Source organism: Microtus ochrogaster, chromosome 18, assembly GCF_000317375.1.
Source record: "Microtus ochrogaster isolate Prairie Vole_2 chromosome 18, MicOch1.0, whole genome shotgun sequence".
Lineage (NCBI taxonomy): Eukaryota > Metazoa > Chordata > Mammalia > Rodentia > Cricetidae > Microtus > Microtus ochrogaster.
Genome location: NC_022020.1, coordinates 53,542,732 through 53,568,464, shown reverse-complemented (window position 1 = coordinate 53,568,464; position 25,733 = coordinate 53,542,732). Strand labels below are relative to the sequence as shown.

The window sequence follows — 25,733 nt, the reverse complement described above, 5'->3', positions numbered from 1 at the left end:
TGGCTGTGAGCCACCATGTGGTTGCTGGGAATTGAACTCAGGACCTCTGGAAGAGCAGTCAGTGCTCTTAACCTCTGAGCCATCTCTCCAGCCCCAGCGAGGGGTTCTTGACACAGAACATTATTACATTATTACCAGGCATGAGTTCTGTCTTGTGGATTAGGCTTTATATTCAATCAGAAAGCGATTGCTTACTCCTATAATATCTATGCCACTGCTGTACCAAAGGACATACTTTGCCAAGCTGGTTATTATCATAGCTTGCAGGCCTCTCCATGGATAAGAACGTTGATTATTTTCTCCACCAGTAGTGATGCACTCCTCACCACCCTATGAAAGCTAGCCCATATAGATGAAGCTTCCAGGTGGATACTGGCTTGATTTCTCCATGTTCTATTACTTGTCTACGTGATGTTTTCCATGTGGCAGAAATATGACAGTCTTACCATCAAATTCTACAGACAACCAAAGCCATGGCAATAGCTTTTAAAGGTGTGGGGGGGGCGTCTATGAGACCCCACTGACCAAGTAGAAAAAAAAGTAGCACAAACCTGTCACTGGACTTTCTGTGCACCAGTCTATGGCATATGGGAGAAAGATTATCCTCTTGTATATGGTAACTGCACCTAAACTTTTATACATGCATGTGTACATATCTTAAGAAGTTTATGAAATAGTTGGTTTCCATGGGGCTTTTTTCAAAGGACTTTACAGTTAGTTATGCCTTGTCCTCCCTCCTACCCTTCACCCCACTTACCATTTTCTGCCTCATTATTCCCCTTTCCTTCTTTATAGCACCTGTGTTCTACTCTCTTTCCCTTGAAGTCCCATGACTTTCTAGATTCCTGACTTCCACACTTCTAATTGAAACACACGTCTAAAGAAGGAAAGCTAGATCTACATAAGAAAAAGCATATGGCAGGGTTTGCCTTTCTGGAACTGAATTACGTCACTCAGAATAAGTGTTTCCAGCTCCATCCATTTACCTGCAATTTTCATCATTTCATTTTCATTAAAGCTGAATAAAATTCCATTGTACCTATTTATCACATTTTCATTATCCACTAGCAGACTGGCATCTGGGATGTGCTTATTTCCTGGCTATTGTAAACAAAAGAACACCAATCCGTGGTGAGTAAACATCACTATATAGACTCATTGGGTATATACCCAGGAGTACTATTGGGTCATATAATAGATCTACTTTAATGTTGGAGAGACATCCATACTGGCTTCCATAGTGACTGAAGTTTTTACTCCCAACAGTGAATATGCCCCTTACCTCACATCCACACCACCACTTGGTGTCATTTGTGGATTTGTTTGGCTTGATTTAATATTAGTCCATTCCCTGGGGAATATACTAGTCTTTCACTTCTGTGATTAGATCTATCCCAAGATACGGAGTTGAGAGTAGCTACTGTGAACAGAATTGCTTCCCTGGTTTACTTCTTAGTGTTTGTCATTGGTATCTAGGAAAACTAGTAATTTTTGTTCTTTGTATCCTATATTTAGCATGCTGTTGCCTGTGGGCTTGTGAATTTTGCCTTTATTATATTCTTTGTATCCCTGGACTCTCCAGAACTTTTATAAGGGAATCCTAGATTTTTCCAATGCTCTTTTCTCCATCTGAGATGATCATGTGATTTCTGTCCTTGAGTCTACTTATGTGATGGAGTATATTTGTTGACTTTTATGTGTTAAATCATTCCCACATCTCTGGGATGAAGATTTATCATTTTGGAAGTGTTCTAAAATTCAGTTCACACACATTCTACTGAGAATTTTTGTATCTGTGTTCATGAAGGAGCTTGTTCTAGAATTTCCTTCTATATATTTATTTATCTAGTTTAGGTATCTGGGTCTTTGTGTTCATAAAAATAATTGGAAGTATAATTTCCTTTTTTGTTTTATGGAGCAGTTTGAGGAACATTGGTTTTAGCTCTTTGAACTTCCTGTAAAGTCCTGTGGTAAATCCATCTGGACTTGGGCTTCTACCTTGCTTTTGTTTTAGATGGGAGGTTTTTAAATGATGTTCCAATGTCATTTCTTATCATTTTTAAAAAATATCTTCTTGGTTTAACTTTGGTAGGTCAGATTAAGAAATTCATCCATTTCTCTCAGCGTTTCCAAATTAGTAGAATATGGGCTTTGAAGTGTATCCTTAAAACCCTCTGGATTTCATGGGTGTCTTTTATAACACTTCCTTACACCTCTAATTTTATTAATTTAGGTCTTTTCTTTAGTGACACACATCCTCCAAGGCCACACCTCTAACTATTTCCAAACAGCTCCACTAACTAGGGACCAAGTATTCAAACATATATTTGAACCTCTGTTCTCATCCAAACCACAGCCGGTATTATCAAGAATGTAAGGTAGAAGCCAGGTGGTGGTGGTGGCGCACACCTTTAATCCCAGCACTAGGGAGGCAGAGGCAGGCAGGATCTCTGTGAGTTCAAGGCCAGCCTGGTCTACAAGAGCTAGTTCCAGGACAGGAACCAAATAGTACAGAGAAACCCTGTCTTGAAAATAAAAAAAAAAAAAAAATGTAAGGTAACTGAACTCTGGAAAGCTTCTTGTTAGCTGTAAATAAATATGAATTTGGTGATTGTATTACGGCTTTGCAATCTTATTCTTAGTAGGAAATATATAGCTTTGTGCACAAAAACCCATTTGCTAGGTAACTGTGGTAGTACAGTTCCCAAGTTAGAAATGAACCAAAACAACATTGGATAGCATTGTTTATTCACACAAGGGAACACTGTACAATCGTGAGAACAATGCACAACTGTTGAGAATAAGAATCTCATCAACACTGACAAGTGAAAGCTAAAGAATGTAGTTTTAATTTCATTCACATATTCCAAGCCAGATGAAACAAGATTTTTGCTTAGAACCGGATGGTGGTTGTGGATGGGACAGCAGTGAGTGGGAAGGAGGCTCCAGCTTCTGGCTTATGAATTCATGCATGTTCTGTGAGGAATCCGGCTGCCTGTATAGATGTAACACTTCAACAGAGGTTAAACAAGCAAATCCACAAAATTAGGTCTACGTATTTAACTGACACTAAAGCATCATTTCCGTATCTTCTCTTAGAGACTCTGGTACTGATACATCCACACAGTAAGGCTGGAGGAACACCATCACCTGCAGTGTATATAGATCCCACAAGTCTGGTTAGAAGACCAGGTCTCCACACTGTGAAGATGAGCTAGTCTGTTTCCTACCAGGCACCCTATTTACTGGGGCACCTTACTGAGGAATTAACACACCTAAGTGCCTCAATAACTAACAACCCAGGCTGCAGGACTCACCTGTTCCACCCTTGGAAGTGTTATGTTATGCTTTGGTCTTGAGATAGTCCGTATCCTCTCTCTGGCATTCAGTCACCACGCGTAAGTGACTCTTGTCTTATTGAGGAGAGTCAGTCTGTGAGGTGCTCAGGGGCACTGAAGAGGTGCATGAGTCAGCTCCAGCAGGCTTGAGGCTCTCTGGATAGGTTAAGCCACCAGAGGATTGGTAGAGACTGACAACTCCTCAATTTCTCTCCATCAACACTGTATACATGAGAGTGCTTCCCCAAGTAAATTCTAGACCCAAATAATTCCATGTCAGCATCGGGTCCTACTACAATGCAGATTTGTCCCCAAGCCAACTATCTCCAGTTCAAGTTGTGTCATTCTCACAAATGGCCCACATGATCTTCATTTCTAAAGATTTATTTTATGTGTCTGCATGTCTGTGTATGTGTGCAGGTGCCGGCAGAACCCAGAAGAGAGTGTTGGAAGTCCCTGCAGCTGGAATTACAAACAGTTGTGGGCCACCTGATGTGTATGCTGGGAACCAAACTCCAGTCCTCTGAAAGAGTAGCAAGCATTCTTAACCTCTGAGTCATGTCTCCAGCCACTCATCTTCATTCTGAAACTCAACCTTGGAGGACACCCTGTGTGGCAAGCCTGGGAGTGTCTGAATAGTTCCTCTGAACCATTCTCACCACTGAGCCCGAAAGAAGGGACTCTTCCTGGATTCTGTAATGAAAAGTCATGCCTTTCTCATGAGGTTCTACAAATCCTGACAAAATTAAGCATGTAGGTTCCAAGTCTGCTGGGGAAAAAAAAAAGTCTCATTTGTTGATAAAATAATGGCAAATGCCACCTTTCCATTCTTGTCCTCAAGAATTCATCTGGAGTCATTTAACTTCAGCAAGGAGCAGTGTAGGGATTGAGGCTGAACAGATAAGAACAACACAAAAAGAAAAAGGCAGCAGCTTGAACTGTTTCCTACAGAGTGGCCTCATGGGACTCTCCTATGTCTATGAGAGTAGGTATAACAACTAGATCCCATCTCAGACCCAGTCCAGTTCTCTGATTCCTCAGCAAAGGGCCTAGGAACTCCACATTTCTCTTCTTGTTGCTTCGGATAGCCATCAATAACTCCACCCTTTGAGGAATTCTTCTCTCCTAAAAACAACCCATGGAATGGAGTGGAAAGGAAAGGACAGAAAGAGACTAAAAATTGATGAATTACCTATTAACTAAAATCATGAATTGTGACAAAGCTTTCCCAACCTGCTAAGCTATCAAAATACTTAGTAGTGTCTTCCCCAGGGATAAAATGAGCCTAAATTTCTAAGAGCAAGAACTTTCATTCCCACACCCCAAACCCTGCACAAAAGATACTCTCTAATACTATGAGCAGTGACAATATATAAACTGATTATGCTTTTAATTTTTTAATAATTATTTTTATTTTGTATGTATGAGTATTCTGCCTGCATGTATGTATATGCACTATGTGCATGCCTGGTACCCATGGAGACCAAAACCGGTGTCAGAGCCCCAAAAACTGGAGTTAGAGACAGTTACAAGCTGCCATGTGGGTGCTGGTAACTGAATATGGGTCTTCTACAAGAGCAGCCAGAACTCTTAACTGCTGAGCCATCTCTCCAGCCCAAAGCTTACTTTTAAAGCAAGTACTATAGCTTTTTATAGAAAGCATGATCTTTGTAAAGTGTCCTTTAAATACATGATTTTTAAAGGAAAATAGAATTGTATTCTTGATGTATCTAAAGGCTGTCAAATTTCTTAAATGTACAATAGCAGTTCACACAGGCATCAGTTCTAGAAGTCAATTCTGCAATTGACAACTTAATGACAATTTTATTGGTTGTGAGAGAGCAAGTAAATACTTGGAAGGCTGCCATGCCAACCTCTATACGATATATGCCTCAACAAATGCATGTCTGAATGACAATCAGACAGTGGGCTCTGCTGTGTGAATACCAATGGTGGAAGAAAAGAGCGTGGCTTCTTGTTTGGGATTGGGAAGGATACAGCATCTAACTGAGGTCTCCTATTGGTGAGGATCCACCTGAGGTCTACCTCCTTCCCTCACTGCACACCTCCGGCTTGCACTTGCATACATGCACTGAAGAAAATATGTAACAGGACTATGACATGGCATTTTCACAAATCTTAAGAAAATCTAACCATTGAATCATTGTCCAATGAAGAAAATTAAAAGTACCTTAATTAATCTCAATAATTGGATATATTAATTTCTATGGTAGGAAATTCTTAATAGAATGCCAAACCATTCCACAATATCTCTATGCTGCCATCTAAAATCTTCTATAGAGTCTCAGAATTTCATAGTATTAGCAAACAGTTATTTTATTGAAACACAGTCAAAATCTAGCCAGGTAGCTCTTAATAACAATCTAAAATCAAGTTTTAATCTTATAACTTTAGCAATATATAATTGAACACTTACATTCAAATGTATAGAACACAATCCATTTCATACCGAAAAACACTGTAACAAAACTTGGAGTGCATGGCGGCAAGCTGGCACTCCTTTGACAAGTCTACAGCTGTTGTAAATTCAACTCTGTAAACACACTCAGCAATCACAGCACTGGGGAGAGGTCAGGTGCTCTGACATGCTTTGTTATAGTTTCTGATAGTAGAGGGAACCAATTCTTAGACTATTACACAAAAATAGATCTTAAAGACAAAGCATTCTTATGTACACACACACACACACACACACAATGCTAACCTGTCACAGTGTCAAATCTATACACTGGACTTGTTGGCAGCATCCTACACATTGAGAACTTACTAGTAAATAAACAAACAGCTGTCAAATGTATCTGAGATGGTCTGTTCCATCTGTAAGGATGGAGTGCTGCTCGGAGGCAACTAACTGCTCACTGCTGCTTCTCAAAGGCAAAGACCAAGTAGATACCTAGAAAAGAAGTAAGAGAAGTTAGAGTTTAGTTATTCCTACCATCAGAAAAAAACATTTTCAAGCAGACTGAGAAAGAAAAACATCATTTATTTTCTGAGTTCTATTACTTGAGTGGTTTTGGGGTAGATAAAGAATCATTTAAGCATATTTCAAAACAAAAATCTATTTAGCCATTTAACAACACTAAGAACACTAAAATTTGATTTCAGATACACAATCTGAAACTCAAAATTTCTGAAATCTTGCTCCTACTAAGGACTTCGATGAGGTAATGATTATGAGAATGGGAACTCAAGTCAATCAGATTAGTTCTGTCATTAAGCCCAAACTTTAAAATGCCTTCTCCTGTGATGACATAATAGCCAACTCATATGTTTGGGGGATTAAGTGAATTACAACAGATGAAATTTTTACAGCAGCTTCAGATACTACTCAACACTCAATAATAATTAATATTACTTCTCAGACAGATCTACCTTTAAAATCCCAATCTACTTTCCTCTCTTCAGCATTTAAATTGTCTGACAGTATTTGAGTTTGTTTCTTCCACTAAACTCTAGAAGGCAGACTTGTCTGTGTTTTAATCCCCTCAAGTCCTTTCATATAATTCCGTGAGTCAACATTCAGTGTTTACTAAATAGTGTGTCTCTACTTCTTACTTCTGCCTTCAAGATAATCAACAAACAATTAAATGGACAGCAGAAACTGTGCTCAAGTTCCCAAGATAAAAGATCAGAATCCTTTTATCTTAACATTAAGGATCGGCAAGCTGATGTAGAGGACTACATCACTCTGCTGCAGAGGCCCAGGACCTTGCAGGATCCGCTGAGTCACCAGCCTCATGTCAGGATGTATCTGTGTAACACCTGTTTCCAAACACATGTTCCCTATCAGCCCTGCTTACTCTCTTTGCTTAGTGCTCTACATTATTCCCCCTCTGCTGTCACCATATGAATGGCCAAAAAGTAACTCCATGGGAATATCCTATAAGCCAAACAATTCAACAGACCCTGAGGTGAAAAAAGAGGCAGCTGCTTATTAATAAATATGTAAAGGAAATATTTATGAATTCTCATGAAAGTCTATTAAATAACAGCCTCCAGGTATTTTCATTTGTCACTAAGCAGATGTGCTAATGGAAAATTATACATATATACATATATATATGATACGTGTATCAGCATAAACACAAAATATATCAGAAAAACTCTTAACATTTTCAAGTTTTAACGATTTCCTTAAAACAGAATCATTGAAATTGTCAGGTAGCTGGATGATATACTTACTTGTAGCTTCCCATTCTGACTTACTTAAGGTTCCCTAAAATTATAAAAGAAAACTTTAGATTCAATGCAGAATTAAAAACAAGTTTATTTTTAATAGAAGACAGGCGGCAAAATCCCCTAACTTCACTATAAAAACATACACCATGCACGTAAGTAACATTATGATATAAACATCTAAAAACAATAAGTAAGATGATCAACTTTCTTAAAAAACTAAAGACATAGTCTCAGTTTATACAGATTGATGGTACCGGGAAGTAGCAAATGTTTTAGCAAAAAATCCAGTCATTTCTTTTTGAAAATGAGTCTCACTGCTGAGTTGCTGCTGAAATAAACACTTACCATAAGCCTGTAGCTTAAAGATGAAAAATACTGAGTTTTACCAAAAGAACCACAAAGTATGCATCACAAAATAAATTACACTTGCCAAAAAAACAAAAACAAAACAATAACTTCAATACGATAAGGTATTGCAGCTTTGCTCGAGCCACTGACTTCCTAAGATCCAGTGTCAGTTCTAGAACCTAGTAAGATTAAAGAAATATCAAGAAAAGAATATTCTAAGATGTTAAGAGAAATGTGTCTTCAATTTGGGGGCTGGAGAGATGGCTCAGAGGTAAAGAGCATTGCCTGCTCTTCCAAAGGTCCTGAGTTCAATTCCCAGCAACCACATGGTGGCTCACAACCATCTATAATGAGATCTTATGACGTAGATGTGCTGTCTGCAGACTTTACAACCTGAATAAAGCTTGACAAGTTAAAAAAAAAAAAAAGAGATCTTATGCCCTCTCTGGCTTGCAGGCATATACACAGACAGCATATTGTATACATAATAAATAAATAAATATTTTAAAAAAGTCTTCAGTTTTCACTGGGACTGTTATGGCTTCTCTTACTATCACATATTTAATTTTTTAAAAGTGAGAGCCTGCACAAAGTCAATACAAATGAAAATATACTATTCTCCCATCCCCCACTTAAGTTTAGGGAAATTGGAATTCTGTCTCTGGAACACTGAGTTAGTAAAGAATCTTGCAAACCAATGCTATGATTTTTCCCCACCATTAGCTGCCTTATAAAAGCTCTCAATGCTACCCACTGAAATAGATTTTACGTGCTACAGCATCAAAAGTTTTCACAACTTAGGGAAAACAGATAATTATTTGCCAAATTTGTAATACTTAAGTAAGCCTAAATATTGTGAACAAGTGAAATACCCTGTCTCCACACATGCATGCTCCTTCTCCAACTCGGAAAGTTGGGAACTTACCAGAGGAAACCTTACGTGACTGTTCTTCATGTACTCGGCAGCGTGTGCGTAGTCACCAACCTTTTCAGAGGCTAGTTTAGAGTTATCGTTTGCAGGGTATGGCTAAGGAAGCAATCACAAATTCTAGTTAAGAGATCTCACTACATTTATAACAGAGTAAACCACTGAAATGGTAAGAACAATCCTTAAGTACTGCTTCACAACTACACATACTTTTATTCTTTTAAAGGTGTGTGTGCATACGCTCACAAGCATGAGTGATTCTGTACCCGGAGAGACCACAAGGCCCTTGGGGATCCCCTGAGGCTAGAATTACAGATGGTTGCAAGCCACCTGATGTAGGTGCTGGGAATCAAACTCAAATCCTCTGCAAGAATGGCAAGTGCTCTGACCTGCTGAACCATTTCTCCAACCCTATATACAGTTTTCACCTAAGAGAAAAAGGCAGGGGAGGGAACTATCTCCAAAATGCTGGTCAACTTCTATAATTTTACACTATTTACAGCTTGGACAAACTACATTATTTAATATTCAAAGGGATCATTTAGCAGAAAATATTTACGTTTTGACTTCTAGGCTTTTTCTGTCATAATCTAAAAATTGTGCAGAAGAGGTAGTATCTAAATTACTTCCAGAGCTATGTTTAATTCATTTTAAGCAATATATCATAGACTACAGGCCTTTTGTCTTTAGTATTCTAAGAACTGGGCTGGATGTAGCCCTTTTAAAAATTGAGGTTGTCCTAAGAAACTTCCATGGGGATGATTCACAAATGTCCACTTACTCACTTCCCCCTTCCTTTGGGGTAGGCGTAGGTGGTGGCCAGAAGTCAACCTTGAATGGATCACCCATCTTCATTGTTGAAACAGGGTCTCGCACATTTCTGGAGCTCAGTGTTTAGGTCATCTCTGCCCCCAACAGCGCCCAGCTATTTTATAGGTTCTGGGGCTCTAACTCAGGTCTCCCAAATGAGCCATCCCCCAGAGCCTCTTTTCCCTTTTCTTTATAAACATCTTACTGGAAACAGAGCTGCTGGTTTGCTGTTTAGAGTATACTGGGCTGCTGTACCTGGTAACAAGCGCTTATAAGCCCAGTACTCAGAAGAGACAGAAGCACTGCCTAGACCAAGACCTAAGCGAGACCTTGTATGAAAAAATGGAAACTGAAATGCGCACAGAAAGCCTGCGGCTGTGGGACCTGTACATCCTTAGCATTCACAGCTTTACTTCCTTAGCCAATCCAAATAAAAGCAATTTTAAAAGTTTCCTTTGATTTCAATCTCTCGACTTTAGTGTCACCGTATCACAAAGCTTCAGAATTTTACTCTGCTGTGATCCAGGCACCTTATAAGTTACCAGCTCCACCCTGAGATAGTGTCTGTACCTACAAACACCTCATCTACTGACAGATGACCCAAGTAAATGTAAGAAACAAAACTGCCCTTCCCGACAGCAATAAAACTTTACATAATGCATATAAGCTAGCACCTCTCAAGGGAGTAACCCTTCCAGAAATGCCTCCCAAGAGAGTTCTCAGTGAAAGCAGGCACGGGCATCAGACTGTTGGGATCCTAGTGTACTGGCCCTTGGCCTCCCCTTCATCCTTCCTCCTCTGAGGACCATGGGAGTGGGAAAGGGCTAGTGCTGAAAGCTCGGCCAGACGAAGGCCGTATGCTTCAGAAGACTTTCTGCACATACCAAGAACCCCTTAAAATCTCTACTTTGGACTAAAGCACCCAAACCAGGATCTATCCTTGGTCTCGCTGTCCCTCGTCCTTGAAGGCAGAGTATCCACAGCAACTATAAACTGCACACCTAACTGCACAATGTGGGAAGACCATTGAAAAGAGTCTAAAATACCAAACACGTTCACCACATCCTAGAATCTCTACACGTCTTCTGTACACTTACCTCCAGGGCCTGCATTCGTTTTAAGAGCAGTTTGTTTTCATTGTTCTTAATCTTTTCTTCATAGAACTCCCGAAATGTTTTTTTATATATTAGTTTCATATTGTACTTCTTTGCCATTCTGTCCAAAAAAGATTAATAATAGAAAGGTTTTCAAATGTTTGTAATTTCTTTTTTTAAAAAAGCATTTCATCAAATTCATATGTGTGTGCTTGTGGGTAGTGGGCAGAGCACAACTTGAGGTACTCTGTGAAGAAGGCTGTTTCCTTCCACAACGCGGGTTCAGGGTCTGAACTCAGGCCATCAGGCTTGGCAACAAGGGCCATCTAATTTCTCCTTTAATTTCATAAAGTTTACTTTAAAAATGACAGCAGTGACATCCGGGCTTAACTAAAACCGCTACTATTTACTTATGTTGAGCAGAATAACACAAATGAAGGCTGAGTAACAACCTAGATGCCTATGAAGAAACAAGCACCCTACACACCCATAAGCTGCAGACAGGTTTTCCTTTAGCGCAATAAAGAGGTCACAGGACAAAGACCATAGGGAGCCCTTTTCCAGCTTTACTTCCTCCCATCTGCAATAATGCCAGCGTCTTTCTTAAATCAATCATTTTTATCTCCCATATTCTCTAGCAAAATAAACTATTTTGTCAAAACTGTATCTTGCATGGCTTCTTGCAGATTGTTTTACAGGATTCCCTTTAACCTAACTTCTTCTTTTCTTTAATTTGGTTTTCTTGAAACAAGGTTTCCCTGTGTAACAGTTGTAGCTGTCCTGGAACTCACTTTGCAGAACAGGCTGGCCTCAAACTACCTGTCTGCCTCCCAAATCCTTGGATTAAAGTTGTGTACCACTTTAACCTAACTTCTAAATGCTAAGGTTTGCCCCAGAACCTATTTACTTCTTTGTACCAATTACATGGAATGTTGGAAGCCGTGAGTTCCATTTCTGTGACGATGATTAACATCACTGTCATCATCAACATCATCATAGAAAAGGAAAATAAATTCTGAGGATGTGTGAGGAGCGTGGGAAGAAGTGGATTTAGGGAGGGAGAGATGGATTCCATCAAAACTGTAACTCTTACATAAAATTCTCAAAGAAATTTAATGAGATAAAAATAATTATGTATAAAGTAAGAATCTACAACTTTCTAAGTTTATTATCTTCAAGCAATTTAAGTAAAAAAATAATGCTGAGCTTGTTTAACAATAGTATTTCATTTTATACTTTTATTTTTGGGGGCTCTACTAAAACTACTAATTTTTGTTAAGCAAAAACACCAAGCTTAAATACAAAACAAATTAAAAAAAAACAACTCTAATTTCTTCTTTTATGAAGTTGAAAGGAAACAGTTTCCTAAAGCTGATTAAGTTTTAAAATAAAAAGCAAATTGATTTAAAATCTTAAATTCTGTTTGCTTACAACAGTGTATTCACTATTTTTATGTCTTGTCATGTCTTTGTTACTTGATTTTGTCGTTCCTTCCCTCCCTCCTTCCCCAGTTCTCTACTTTCTTTCCTTGTTTTTGAGACAGTCTTACACTGTAGCCCAGGCTGGCCTCCTGTATCAGTCTCTTGACTGTGGGACTACATGGATGAACCGCCAACCTAGCGCATAATGAAAACATTATGCTTACTTTTAAAAGGTGACTGAGTCTAGATTAAAATAATAACCAGCAAAATTTAGGTAAGCAAAAACAGTCCTGCTTCCTTGGTTAATATTCAAAATAGAAGATGTCTGTTTCCACAGACTACAAAGTGAAATTTGGTCATCTGAATATAGCCTCCATCTAAATTGGCTTTTGTTATACTCTGCTGGCAGGAAAATCCTGCAGATTAGTGTGTGTGTGTGTATGTGTGTGTGTGTGTGTCTGTCTGTCTGACAAGGTCTTGAAGCCACATAATAAAAGCCCAGTTCCTTCAATTTCTCCTGTGCTTGCAGTTCACTAGAATTCTTAGGAATTAATGTGCATGGGGAGACTACACCTATGAATCGGGACTTTATAATCAACACTGTAAGAAGCTGGACAAGGTAGTATATGCCTTTAATCCCAGCCCTATGGAGACAGAGGTAGGTAAATCTCTGTGAGGGCTAAGGTCAGCCTGGTCTAATGGCAAGTTCTAAGACAGCCAAGACTACATAATAGAGACTATGTCTCAAAAAAAAAAAAAAGAAAGAGAGAGAGAGAGAGATCGAACGAACAAAACAACAGTAACACTGGGCAGTTTCAACACTATATTGAAATAAACTTTTGATAATCTCTTTCACAGGGAAGATCTTTTAGATCATCAAACTTGTGTTTGCTCCCTGTAGGGTCAGTTATCTTCTGTGTTGAGTAGAAGCGGTTGGCTGTCTCCTCTTAGGAAAGAAATCTATTTAAAGTGGACACCAATTCTGCAGCTAAGGCTTTTTCTTGGCGTTGCATTTCAAATACAATATGAATAATAATATTAATGTTGTCCCCTAAGGATAAGTGATGAGGGAAAAGAAAAAGCAACAGATCAAGACATTCTTACTCAGTTAGCAATGGAAAATAGACCAAGAATTCAGGGACATCCACAACACCTTCCAAGTTGAAGTCATATTTGCAGCCAAATAAAGGATAACTTCCTTTCTTCTGGAATTTCACAGTGTATATTTCGTTTCCAAATGATTCTGTTTCTGAAGCTTCAAGGCGTTTTCTATTAGAGTTATTCCACAATAAAAATAAAAGAATTGTGATTAACATTTTTAATCCTAGCAATAATATCATGCATGTGAAAAACTACATGATACAATTTAAAAAGGTATCTGACGAATTTTATTAGATTCAAGTTACTTACATCAGTTCGAAGCTATTGGGAGTGGTACCAATAAAATAGCCCCCAGGGATAAGCCTTCCACAAGCATTTCTGAGCATCATATCAGCTTGCTCTGAGGACTCAAAGGAGTAATGGCAAGCAAACTGACAACTGCAGATGTCAAAGCGCATTTCTGGATCATGAAATTTTTCAGCCAAAAGTTCCTGTAACAAATGTGAATGGGTTAAGATTCCAAACTAATACAACATAGATTAAAAGTGCTTTTAGCAAATTACCAGAATGTCGGGTTCTTAAGGTAGACAGTACCTGACAGTAACTCTGACAGTAACCAATAGTTTTCACCAATCTTTAACTTCTTCTTTCTCTTGTCAGGTACATATTATAGCAAAGATCTTTTTTTTTTTTAAATGTTTTTTCTTACCCTGGCCTAAAACATTTTGCAGGTCTGAGGAGATAACACAATTAAAGTTTCTGAGTTAGCGGACAAGAAGCAACGTAAAAAGCTGGGTGCAATGTTGTGTGCTTGTAATCCCAAGAGTGGGGAGACAGAAGCAGTAGCAAGGGGTTCACTGGGCAGGCAGCTTGATCAAGGACCCCCAAGGCCCCTGGGAGAAAGTCTGCTCAGAAAACAAAGAGCAACACCCACAGGTGACGCCTGACCAACACACACACACATCTATATGAGTATGCACTCACCCGCATACCCAACACACACACACACAAAATAATCCCGATTCTGATTTTCATAGTGCTTGAAAAATCTGAAGATTCTGAAATCATGTTAAAAATGTTTATCTGCCTAAAGAGATGACTCGGTGGGTAAAAGTTCTTGCCCTGCAAGTCTGACAACCTGATTTTGGGTCCTTCGGATACATGTATATCAGGACATGCTAGGCTATGCCAGCAGCCCACCCCTCTTGTGAGATGAGGTGGACACAGAAAATCCTCTGGAAGGGAACAGGACAACTGGCAGGATATAAAGAACAGAAGCAAACAAGGAGGGCTTTACCTCTGGCACCTACGGCACAAATGCATCCCCACCTTCACACGTCCGTGCACACACACACTGTACTCACATAATAGTAATTAAAATGTTTTATAACATTTAAGTTGGTCTTGAGAAGTAAAATAAACTGACATTCAACAGTAACTTGGGTAACGAAAATCAAAAAACATTCAGCCTTTGGCATCTAAAAGAAACAGTGCTTAACTAGGCACCATTCGAGCAGTATACTCCTTTTCCTCCTCATTTTCAAGGCTGCAAACAAAATGACTACTAAACATGTATAATTTAAATGTTTTAAAACCTAATACTTAAAGACAAAAAACATCAAGTTCCCTCCCAGTGAGACATCAATTCAGTTCGGACTTTCAGAAACAAATGGAAGGCAGAAAACATACAATTCCAGCATGATAGGAAACTATCCTTATAAACAAGTTGAATAAAACACACTTAAGTCCAGATCTATTGCAAAATACAGCAGCCCTTCAAATCCTTAGGTTCTGTAACACTGAATTCAGTCAACAATGGATTAAAGATACAAAAGACAAATTGTTTTTTTTTTATTTTTATTGTATGTACTTTGGACGTTTTGTCACAGCTGTTGAGTCACCTGGAACTGGAGTTACAGACAGTTGTGAGCTGCTATGTGGATGCTGGGAATTGAACCTGCATCCTTTGGAAGGTCACTAAGTGCTCCTAACAGGTGAGTCATCTCTCCAAGCCCAGAAAATTTATTTATTTATTTATTTTTGATTTTTCGAGGCAGGGTTTCTCCGTAGCTTTTGGTTCCTGTTCTGGAACTAGCTCTTGTAGACCAGGCTGGCCTTGAACTCACAGAGATCCGCCTGCCTCTGCCTCCCGAGTGCTGGGATTAAAGGTGTGCACCACCACTGCCTGGCAGAGAAAATTTATTTTTTTAAATAAGTCGGTAGACTTCTTTTCCTTGCCACTTTCTTCCTAAACAACGCGGTGTGACACAGCATTTTCACTGTATTAGGTACAATAATAAAATCATCTGAACACGCTTCTAAAGAATGCACAAGTATATGTGTAGCCATCAACAAACTATGCCATTTTATGTAAGTGACTTTGAGCTTCTGTGGACTCTGGGGCTCCTGAAACCAATGCCTTAAGGACACTAAGGGGTGACTATTAGAAAACAAATCTTGATCAAATCAAAAAGAAACAAAGTGACTCCAAATACCCAATTATTAAAAGTAAACTTTCCTAAAAGTACCCAAGGATAAATTTCCAGTAGAAATCAAAAATGCATGCCTTAAGATTTTTAATGTTTCAAAACACATTTTAACAAACAAGCCGATTTTATAAATGGGAGATGCAGGATGCACAAGGCTCTGCAACTGATCCCTAGCACTCTAGGAAGAAAATAAATTTTAAAAGATGAGGCTGCAGAGATGGCTCAGCAGTTAAGAGCACTTGCTGCTCTTGTAGAGGATATAGTTTTGATTTCAAGAACCTACATGGCAGCTTGTAACTATCCTTAATTCCAGTTCCAGGGGATTTGATATCCTCTCCTGGACTCCATAGGTATCAAGCATGCTTGTGGTGCACATAAAACATACACAGACAAACACTCATACACATAAAATAAAAATAAATCTCAACATTAAAACAATAAAGATTCTGTACCTTTGAGCAGTCAGCAGTTATAAATTCTGCTTTAAAAATATATTCATTATCACGACGACCTTTCATGTCTTCATAACGCTGTTGGCACTGTTTCATAGAAACATCAGCAATATCTAGAAGGGTAAAGGGTGTCAGGAAATGTTAACACAGACTAGCAACTCAACTGATAAACTGGGGCATGAAATCCAGGCACAAGCCAAGGAAATGCCTGTAGGGTTCTATCTAGTTCCTTTAAACAAAGGCTTTGCTTCCTTTGTTCCAGGGCAGAAACTTTCTTCACAGTACTTACTGTAGGTAAGTGCTAGGATGATCAATTTTATCATCATCATTATATATATATGATAGCTTTCAGGAATTGGTTCTCTCCATCCACCATGGGTTCTGGGGATCAAACTTCAGTTGTCAGGCTTAGGCAGTAAGGGCTTTTATGCACCGAGAAATCTTGCCAGCCCCAGGTTTTAAATGCTCACTCAAAATATGAGGCAGACAACTTAGATTCCAATTTGAACTATAAAACCTAACACCGTCTATAAGCTCATTTCGTGAAATACCAAGTTACTGTTTTCATACTGAAATGTTTCTGTTCTGTCCTTCCTTTGAGATCTGCACTCCTGACAGAAAGAACAACGATGGGTAAAACAGTTCTTGATGATACATGCAAAGCAGCAGCACTGAGTCTGTCCTGTGCCTTTCACTATCACACCCAGTGGGAAAAGTCAGTTTCATTTAAAATATCCTTCATAAAGCAGTAAGAAGTTGTCTTGGCCATCTAATTCCTATCTCTAAACACCACCATGGTACAGTGAGGAGCAAACTTCTCGTTACTAGCAGCACCTAGTATATCTCTTCTGAGTTGTGAGCTAATTGTTGCGGAATATCACTTTGACTATGTGAAGGTGTATTATATTTGTTTATGCTGCATTTGTTTAACAATGTAAGGATGTGTGTTTAATTATGTAAAAATGTTTTGCATTTGTTTTACCTTGCCTGCTTAAGGCACCTGACTGGTCTAAATAAAAAGCTAGGCAGGAGAGGAACATGTGGAGCTGGCTGGCAGAGAGAATAAACAAGAGAAATCTAGGCTTGAAAGAAGAACAAGAAAAAGAAAAGAGACGAGAATGAGGAAATCCAGGCAAGAAGTCAGGCAGCAGCCAGCCAATCAGATAAGAGAAGCAGTGAAAGTAAGATATAAAGAAGCAAAGAAAAGTAAAAAGTCCCAAAACAAAAAGGAAGATAAAGAGGAACAGGTTAGTGTAAGTTAAAACAGCCAGAAATGAGCCTGAGTGAGCTAGGTCAGCACTGTCATGATTTTGTTGGCTCAAAAGAAAAAGTCTGGTACAACTAATAGTGGTGATGTGTTTTAAGTAAGTCAGTTTGACTTGAAAGAATGACCATCAAACTCTACTATACATGTATTTTTGAATATGAATAGAGTCATTTTAAGGGACACAATGCATAGTACTTATTACCAGAGATAAAATTTGACTTCGGAGAAAACACAAAAAACAACAACAAAAAATTAGTTCTGAAAGAAGGGGGGGAAACCTTTTATCAACCACTTTTGGGACTGGTAATAATAATAAACAAATTGTATTTCTTGGTATCACACACAAGATCTACATAACTTTGGGAAAGAGCATTTTCCAGGTACTATGAAACCATTCTGAAAATGTAAGACAGATCAATGAGTCTGAAGAAGATGTACCATCTGTCAGTAAGGCACCAGACCACATCCCTTACAGGGATGCCACTTGTGGACTGTTCACCCAAAATGAGTAACCACAATTACTGAAAAGGCAACACCACCTTTCATTTACAACTGCGTAGTCACTAAAATAACAAACGACATGTTATAGAAACACCTGCCAGAATTCCCATTAAACTTTTTTGTATGAATTAAAAATCAGTCTTGATTTCTAACATGGTCAAACATCAACAGCTATAGCCCACAAAGAATTATTCATTCTTCTGTAATACTTTTAGTATACAAGGCTCATAAAATAAAGAAAATGTAAAAACTCCTCATTTGAGCAGTACTTTAGGAGGCTGTGCAGTTGTACTTCCTGCAGCCTATCAAACAGAACACGATGGGAATTTCATCGTGTTTCAACAACAATTTGTCCTTCCCAGGACAAGTTACTATCAACTGTAACAACCATCCAGAAAAACATAATTAGTATTTCAAAACACTTATCATATGATAGGTCACACGAGAAGAGTAGCCTTAAAATACCTTAGCATCATGCTGGCAAGGAGAACCTTCCAATTTCCCATTCACCTAATCGACCAAAATAACTCTGATGTTTAGAACTCATTAGTGATTTAGTTATTACTACTATCACTGTACGTGAGCAAAAGCAAGACCAAGCACTAGTAGGCATTATCCCTTCCGCCTTTAAGTGGAGTCTAGGGATCAAATAAGTGGGGTCTGGGGATCAAATGCAGGTTGTCAGACCTGCATGGCAAGTGCTTTTACCCACTGGGCCATTTCACTGGTCCCCAGAGTCACTTTTACCATGGCAGTTTCTGTCTTACCAGCACACACCAGCCTGCTAATTCTCCCCTTCCTCCACTTGAGCAAATCTCCACCTTTTCCACATCCTAGGTCCAAAACAGTGATGTCACGATTTTTCCTTTGTCGTACCTTTTCTAAAAATTCCCCTGAAACAAAAAATAATCATAATGCATTTTCTCTATTTTTACTACAGCAACTTCTGACACAGCATATGAACTATAACACAGTAATGTATCGTCAATTTGTAATCTTGTATTCCAAAATCTAACAGAATAACTAACTTGATCCTTTAGCATTAGAGAACATATTTACCATTTACAAGGTTAAAATGGTTTTCTGAAGGATGCTTTCAAAATTTGAGTCAAGCCGGATGGTGGTGGCGCACGCCTTTAATCCCAGCACTGTGGGGAAGAGGCAGGCAGATCTCTGTGAGTTCAAGGCCAGCCTGGTCTACAAGACCTACTTCCAGGATAGGCATCAAAGCTACAGAGAAACCTTGTCTCGAAAAACAAACAAACAAACAAAAAAAAAATTGAGTCAACATTAAATAGATTTAAGTTCTAATTTTAAAAAAAAAAAGCTACGACATTTACAAAAAAGAGAGAAACTAACTTGTATTTCTTGCAGCTTTCTCTGTATCTTCCCATAAGCCAATGTTTAACTTCATACATTAAACTGACTTACTTACAGGTAGCAGTAATCGATTCTTATTGTCTATACTCAGACTTAAGAAATACCCAAAAACTATCTTTCACTCATAAAAAGGCAAAAGTTCAAACAATGGTTTAACAGGCCTATTAACAGTCTGAGATAAATGAAGTATTCAGCAGTACTAAACTTGATACAAGGAATCTGACACTTATTCTTCCTGTTTTATCACTCTGTATACTTTATCATTTGTGTATACACTATTTAGGTGGCTAAAATATTCAGTACAAATATTTCTGCCTTTTATCATAGATTAGAGTAGCTTTTAATAGCACCATATGTATTCCATATTTCTTTCTGTCATGAATCTTATACTTATCCATCAAAATAACAAAATAACATGTTAAATGTATAAACATTTTAAAGGTCAACTTGCCAGAACTCCCATTTAACTTTACTTACATGAATTAAAAATCAAACAAAAAGAAAAAAACAAAAAACTTGACTATAAAGAAACTTCAAAACCACATTTTTAAAATTTCTCTAAACTTACATACAAGTCTGATTTAACTAGAGGAAACAATACTACATTCTAAATCATATTTTCTCTACTTATTTCCATTTTAATTTTAAAGGTGAGCTTCCATAGACATGTCAGCTCCAACGCTGTATGTCTTCATCAACATCAAAGGAAATATTATTTCCCCAAGAAATCACAAGAGACAAACAAGCTCTATGATAAGTGATGCCAACTCACTAAAGCTTGTAGGTGGAGTCAGAGTAACACTGTCTTTCCTGACATAACAAAACGCGATGTTCACTCCCATGAGCCACCGCACTAAAACTATTAGAGTAAGACAGTTATATAACAGCTTCAAATAGCATGGACTATAAGTACAAAGAAGCACACCGCCAAATGAAAGCCTGTTTAACTTACTATTCAACTAAACATCATTAATACCCCATAAAATAAACCAAAAGCAAACAATAACTTATCTGGAGGCCTACTTTTGGCTATCTCGCTTTTAAAAGCCAACAAAATGAAAAACAAATAATAGCCTTTGTAGCTTACTATATGATTAAAAATGGGAGGGAAAAAAGCAAAGAAATGGACTGTGGATCAGCTTAGTAGAGCCCGTCAATGCATACACCCTTGGCTTCAATGTCCAGCACTGTAAAACGTAATTCAATAAAATTTTAAATCTCTTAACTAAAGGGTAAAAAACAATCATACCAATAAGGATACTTTTAATCCAATTATTAAAGTTTCTTAGGTAAAAAATGCGACTCTGACAGCGCTTCTCCAAACCCACTTCCTGAAGCTCGTTATAGTGGGCAGCAACGGCAGAGCTGTGTCCTTCCTCCAGCTTCTGTAACCAAAAGGACAAAAGTCAAAGGTCAGAGAAAGACCTAGAAAGCAAGCAAAAGCCCTGTACCACCTGACGACAGAAGGACAAACAAAACTGAAGGGAATTTCAAAGAAATACAGCAACTACTACCACACCTAAGTGGTGTTTCCCTGATTCCTTAAGGTCTTCATCATGAAATATATAATTTAAGACTACATGTTCTAAGGAAACTACTCTTTTCCCAGAGTTCTAATTTATTCAACAATAAATTGCAGTCGATGGATCAACTTCCTAAAAGAAAGAAAAATAAGCTATTACACTTTCAGTAATTAATTCAGTAAATAATTCAGTAGGAATTATTCTTATGATTATATAATGCACACATTTGGGAAGTTAGAATTTAGTAGTCACACTCAATATCAGTGACTTAGTACTCATCATTACTCTAACCAACAGTTTTCTACCTGCATTTAGTAAAACCCTGGATTTCTATAACAATTCATAGGGGGTAAAGGACTCCAGCACTTGCTATCGTCCTGTTCAAAGCGCATCTTTACTTGATTCACAGGTCAAATTTAAGGGTAAATTTTTATTTGGAAAAAAAAAAACCCTGCCAGTATAAGTTCCCAAACCTAAGTTTAACCTATTATCTCACTTGTCTGGTAAAAGCCTGGCTTGTTACTTTCTTCTTCAGGCCATAGTAAATGTTACTGTTATTTAAGTATTCTCTGTCTCCAGTAGCAGATTTGGCCTCAGAATCGTTCCCAATGTGGTAAGTGTTTGCTAGCATTTGCTTCACACTAGCCTTTTCAATGTAACCAAAATTACACTAAATAACTATGTAAACCGACTAGAAGCTGGAAACAACTACAGCTTGGAACTGAAGAAAGCTGGGCACAACTCTGACATTTAGTACTTTAAGTGATCATCAGGCAACTTGAAACACCTGATTTAAAAAATGAAAACAAAAATGGGGGGACTGGAGAGATGGCTCAGCGGTTAAGGGCACTAGCTGCTCTTCCAAAGGACCAAGGTTCAAGTCCCAACACCCACAGGGCAGTTCACAACTGTCTGGAACTCCAATTCCAGTGGATCCGACACCCTCACACAGACATGGATTGAGGCAAAACACCAATGCATATAAAATAAATAAATTTTTAAATAAAAGAGAAAAGAAGAAAAAAGAATAAATCAAGTGAACTACATACTGCCATCTTTAAAAAAATATTCTATAGTTTGCTTTTTATTAAACTAGTTTTCAAGGTTCTGGTTAAAATAACAGTTCTAAAATAAAATGAAAATGATCATAGTACAACTTTCACCTTAACAAATTTTAATTTTAAAAGAGTCCATTGTGCCTTAAGATATATACACATCTTACATACACATACATACATACACACATACATACATATCCACAGCTGTACCACCCTTGTGATTAGAGCAATGAATTACAAATAAAATACACGAAGCATACTTTCCGCTTTTCTGCAACGTCCTCGGACTGTAGTTTTCTCTTTCTCTGGGTGGTCCCTCCAGAGGAAGGCTCGTCTTCGGAAACATCACCCCCTTCCAGTTTCCTTTTCTTTGAAACACCTCCATCATCATCAGAGCATTTTTCCTCATTTTCAACATCGAGTTTTCTTTTCTTAGATGGGGAGTCCTCCACACAACTCGAATTTTCCTCCACAAGACCACCTTCAAACTCTTTCCTGACTTTTGGCTGGCACGTAGGAGTCTTCTCAGAAAGCCTTGGCCCAGATGCAGCAATGGATTCGTCAACACTTGGAGGAGATTCTGTTTCAGAATCTATGGACACTTTTGCCTTGTCAAAAGACATCTTTTCATATTTTTCTGTTTTTGCAGAGCTTTCCATTTCAGGTTACTTGAACTGACAGCAAAACTTCATCAATCAACACCGGAATGGTCCAAAAAGAAAAATAAATAAATAAAAGGTATTATTTATAAACACTAATGCTAAGACTCTATGATAATTTTGATCAACTTGGTTATTAGTCTTAGGAGTTTAAACAGTTTCAGTCATGCAGCTATGTCTAACCTATCTATGGTCCAGTACCACTTATGGTCATTCGTTACAGCTATAAATGTGATCCAACACAAAAATTATAAACTGTTTGGTGAAAATCTCAAACATGAACTTTGTAGATGGCATTGTTTCATCATGCCAAAAGCTTATACACACTAGGAATAAAAAGTGCTTATATATGCATAATATAAAATTATAAATATATAGTAGTACATGAGGACTAGTTTGGAGGAAGTAGGTCACTGGAGAGATACCAGTGAGGGTTATGCCCATCCATGACAACTGCCTCTCTGCCTCCTGTCCATCACTATAAAACGAAGCTCCTTGCTCACACACTACTGTTGCCATGATATTCTGCCCCAAGTACAAGAGTCAAGCAATCACAAACTGAAACTCAAATAATACAAGCCAAAGTAATCCTGCTTTCCTTAAATTGCTTTCTCTGGCATCACAGTGAGGCTAGTTACTAAGACTAATACCAGAGAAGTGGGGTTGCCACACATGACTACTTGACAATGTGTTGCAGATCTGAGGGAAGACTTTGAAACAATATGTATATGTGGACCTAGTATGTTGTAACAAGATAACCTTATCAAACTTCAGGTTTCTGCTCTTAATTCTCACTGTAAAGCTATTCAAAAGTAGTTACTGATAACCATGCTACAAGCTGAGAACAGTTTTATGTCCCTTTAATCCCAGCACTTGGCTGGTAAAGATCAAAGGATCTCTGTGAGTTAGAGCCAAGTCTACATACTTTCAGGCAGCTAGGGCTACACAGTGAGACCGCATCTCAAAAAGCAAAAACAAAAAAGCATACAACAGCTTGAATGCTGACATTCCTTCCACTAGGTTAATTAGTCTGTTAGCTTTAAACTTAGCCTAAGACAAAGTTTCACCACGGGAACAAATCTTTGCAAATTCTCTACCAGAGCGTAGTATGAATGAACAGCCGATCCCCCAAAGCATCCTTGTTCCCTGAGATCTTGTAAGCCTGGCTCGCTGTAAAATGCTCCTGCTGGCAGTCTTATCTTTTGGGTTCCCACCTGCATTACCATGTCATTTGTCTCACAGCAAAGGGCCTGCCCCGAGTGTCAAGAGACCTGGCGCATAGACTTCGTAACAGCACTGGAACTGCTAACGCTAGGTACTAAGAGTGAGCTATGTGCATTTCCATTATCAGACTTCGAGGCTGGAGCACAGGTACTGCTGCTGTTTGTGAAACTCCCCCCACAGGCTTATGTGTTGAATGCTTGGTTGGTCTTCAACTAGTAGCACTATTTTGGGGGTTCCAGAGACTTTAGGGAGGTAAGGGCTGTTTGGAGAATGGATGTAAACTATGCCTAGTTGTCAGTAATTACCACTTGACTACCATGATGTAAACTGCCTCCTCCTTTACACACACGCACCAGCGTAACAGCCTGCCTTATCATAGGCTCCACATCACCAAAATCAAGTAGCATGGGCTGAAGTCTCCAAAATCATGAGTTAAAATAAATTTTCCCTTTCTTTTTTTTTTTTGGATTTTTCGAGACAGGGTTTCTCCATAGCTTTGGGTTCCTGTCCTGGAACTAGCTCTTGTAGACCAGGCTGGCCTTGAACTCAGAGATCCGTCTGCCTCTGCGTCCAGAGTGCTGGGATTAAAGGCGTGCGCCACCACCGCCCGGCTTAAATTTTCCCTTTCTATAAGTAACTGTCTTAGGTAATCTATGCAAAAAATAATACAGGAAGCTAAGATTCTTGAAATCCTTATTTAATAATGAAGCTTGTAATTGTACAGAAAGTGAAGAGTGGAAACAGATTTAGAACAGCTTTAAGATTCAGTCTTCAGCGTAACGACCATTAAGATTTATTTCAACAAAGATGCTTCAAATATGCGCCAAGGCACCTGTGTAAAATGGGGGGAAGGAGGTCATCTGTTACAAGGGAATTGTTAATGGCCTCCTTAGAGTTCCTTCAATTAATAAGCAGAACTAGTAGTACAAAGAAGTGTAATGTGAACTATAGTCACTAAATTCACAGCTTAAACACTTCTACTAAACTATCAAGCTGTATTATTGAAAGAAATGAAAAGGGAAATCAAAAATCAAAAAAAAAAAAAAAAAAAAGGAGAGACCATGAAATTTCAAGTTCTGAAAGTAAAGAAGACATGTAGTGGTTTGAATGAGAACGGCCCCCACAGGCACATATATTCAAATGCTTAATCTCAGTTGGTGCCACAGTGTGGGAAGGATTAGAAGGTGTGGCCTTGATGGAGGAGGTCACCATGAGTGGGCTTTGTAGTTCCAAAAGTCAGGACATGCCCAGACATAGTACTCTGCCTTGTGCTTCTGAATCAATGTAAACTCTCAGCTACTGTTCCAGCACCATGTCTGCATGCCTGCCTGCCTGCCTGCCTGCCTGCTTCTATGTCCCTGACATGGACTCTGAAACCCTCTGAAACTATAAGCCCAAATAAGCTCTACTAAAAGATTGTCCTGGTCAGTGTCTTATGACAACACTAGAAAAGTAAAGAGGTAAATCATTCTTAAAGGTCTTCTGCATAAAGAAAGACAACAGTAGTTACATGAACAGGTAAAAAATGAATCACTGGAAACTGGGAAGGATTTCAGGACATTCGCTGTCACTAACTTTTGGGTATTGACTCAAAGTAACAGAATACCAAAACATGTTACATAGGAACAACTGAACTAGAGAATAAAAACAAACCAACTAGGAAGATCAAGTTACAGAGTAACTACTACAAATCAATATCAAGGAAAATTACTCATCCAATTATGAAAACTCTACTTCTCCTCTGCCACTTAATGTCTATTTTTACTTATTTTACCATGCAAAATGTTATCATTAGCTGTAATTATTGCCTAAAATTAGAACTGGTATTTAAGGGTGAATTTTTTTCAGACAGTCTATACTTCCACAGATTAGCTATCATAAAAGCATTCAAAACTACAAAATGAAGCCAGGCGGTGGTGGCACACACCTTTAATCCCAGC

At 38.4% G+C, this 25,733-nt stretch overlaps 1 protein-coding gene across 1 annotated transcript in view; it reads right to left on the bottom strand.

The window, feature by feature from the left end:
- Positions 1-2,731: 2,731 nt before the first annotated feature.
- The window catches only part of Rnmt (RNA guanine-7 methyltransferase), a 24,985-nt gene continuing 1,983 nt past the window's right edge, over positions 2,732-25,733 (bottom strand). The window contains exons 2-11 of the mRNA XM_005356239.3: positions 22,171-22,596; positions 20,579-20,714; positions 18,717-18,842; positions 16,182-16,294; positions 13,550-13,731; positions 13,244-13,408; positions 10,722-10,839; positions 8,812-8,913; positions 7,542-7,575; positions 2,732-6,252 (exon numbers count right to left, since the gene is read on the bottom strand). Of these exons, the coding sequence (XP_005356296.1) occupies positions 6,215-6,252; positions 7,542-7,575; positions 8,812-8,913; positions 10,722-10,839; positions 13,244-13,408; positions 13,550-13,731; positions 16,182-16,294; positions 18,717-18,842; positions 20,579-20,714; positions 22,171-22,569 (1,413 nt within the window). The 5' untranslated portion in view covers positions 22,570-22,596 and the 3' untranslated portion in view covers positions 2,732-6,214. The remainder of the gene's footprint in view (positions 6,253-7,541; positions 7,576-8,811; positions 8,914-10,721; positions 10,840-13,243; positions 13,409-13,549; positions 13,732-16,181; positions 16,295-18,716; positions 18,843-20,578; positions 20,715-22,170; positions 22,597-25,733) is intronic.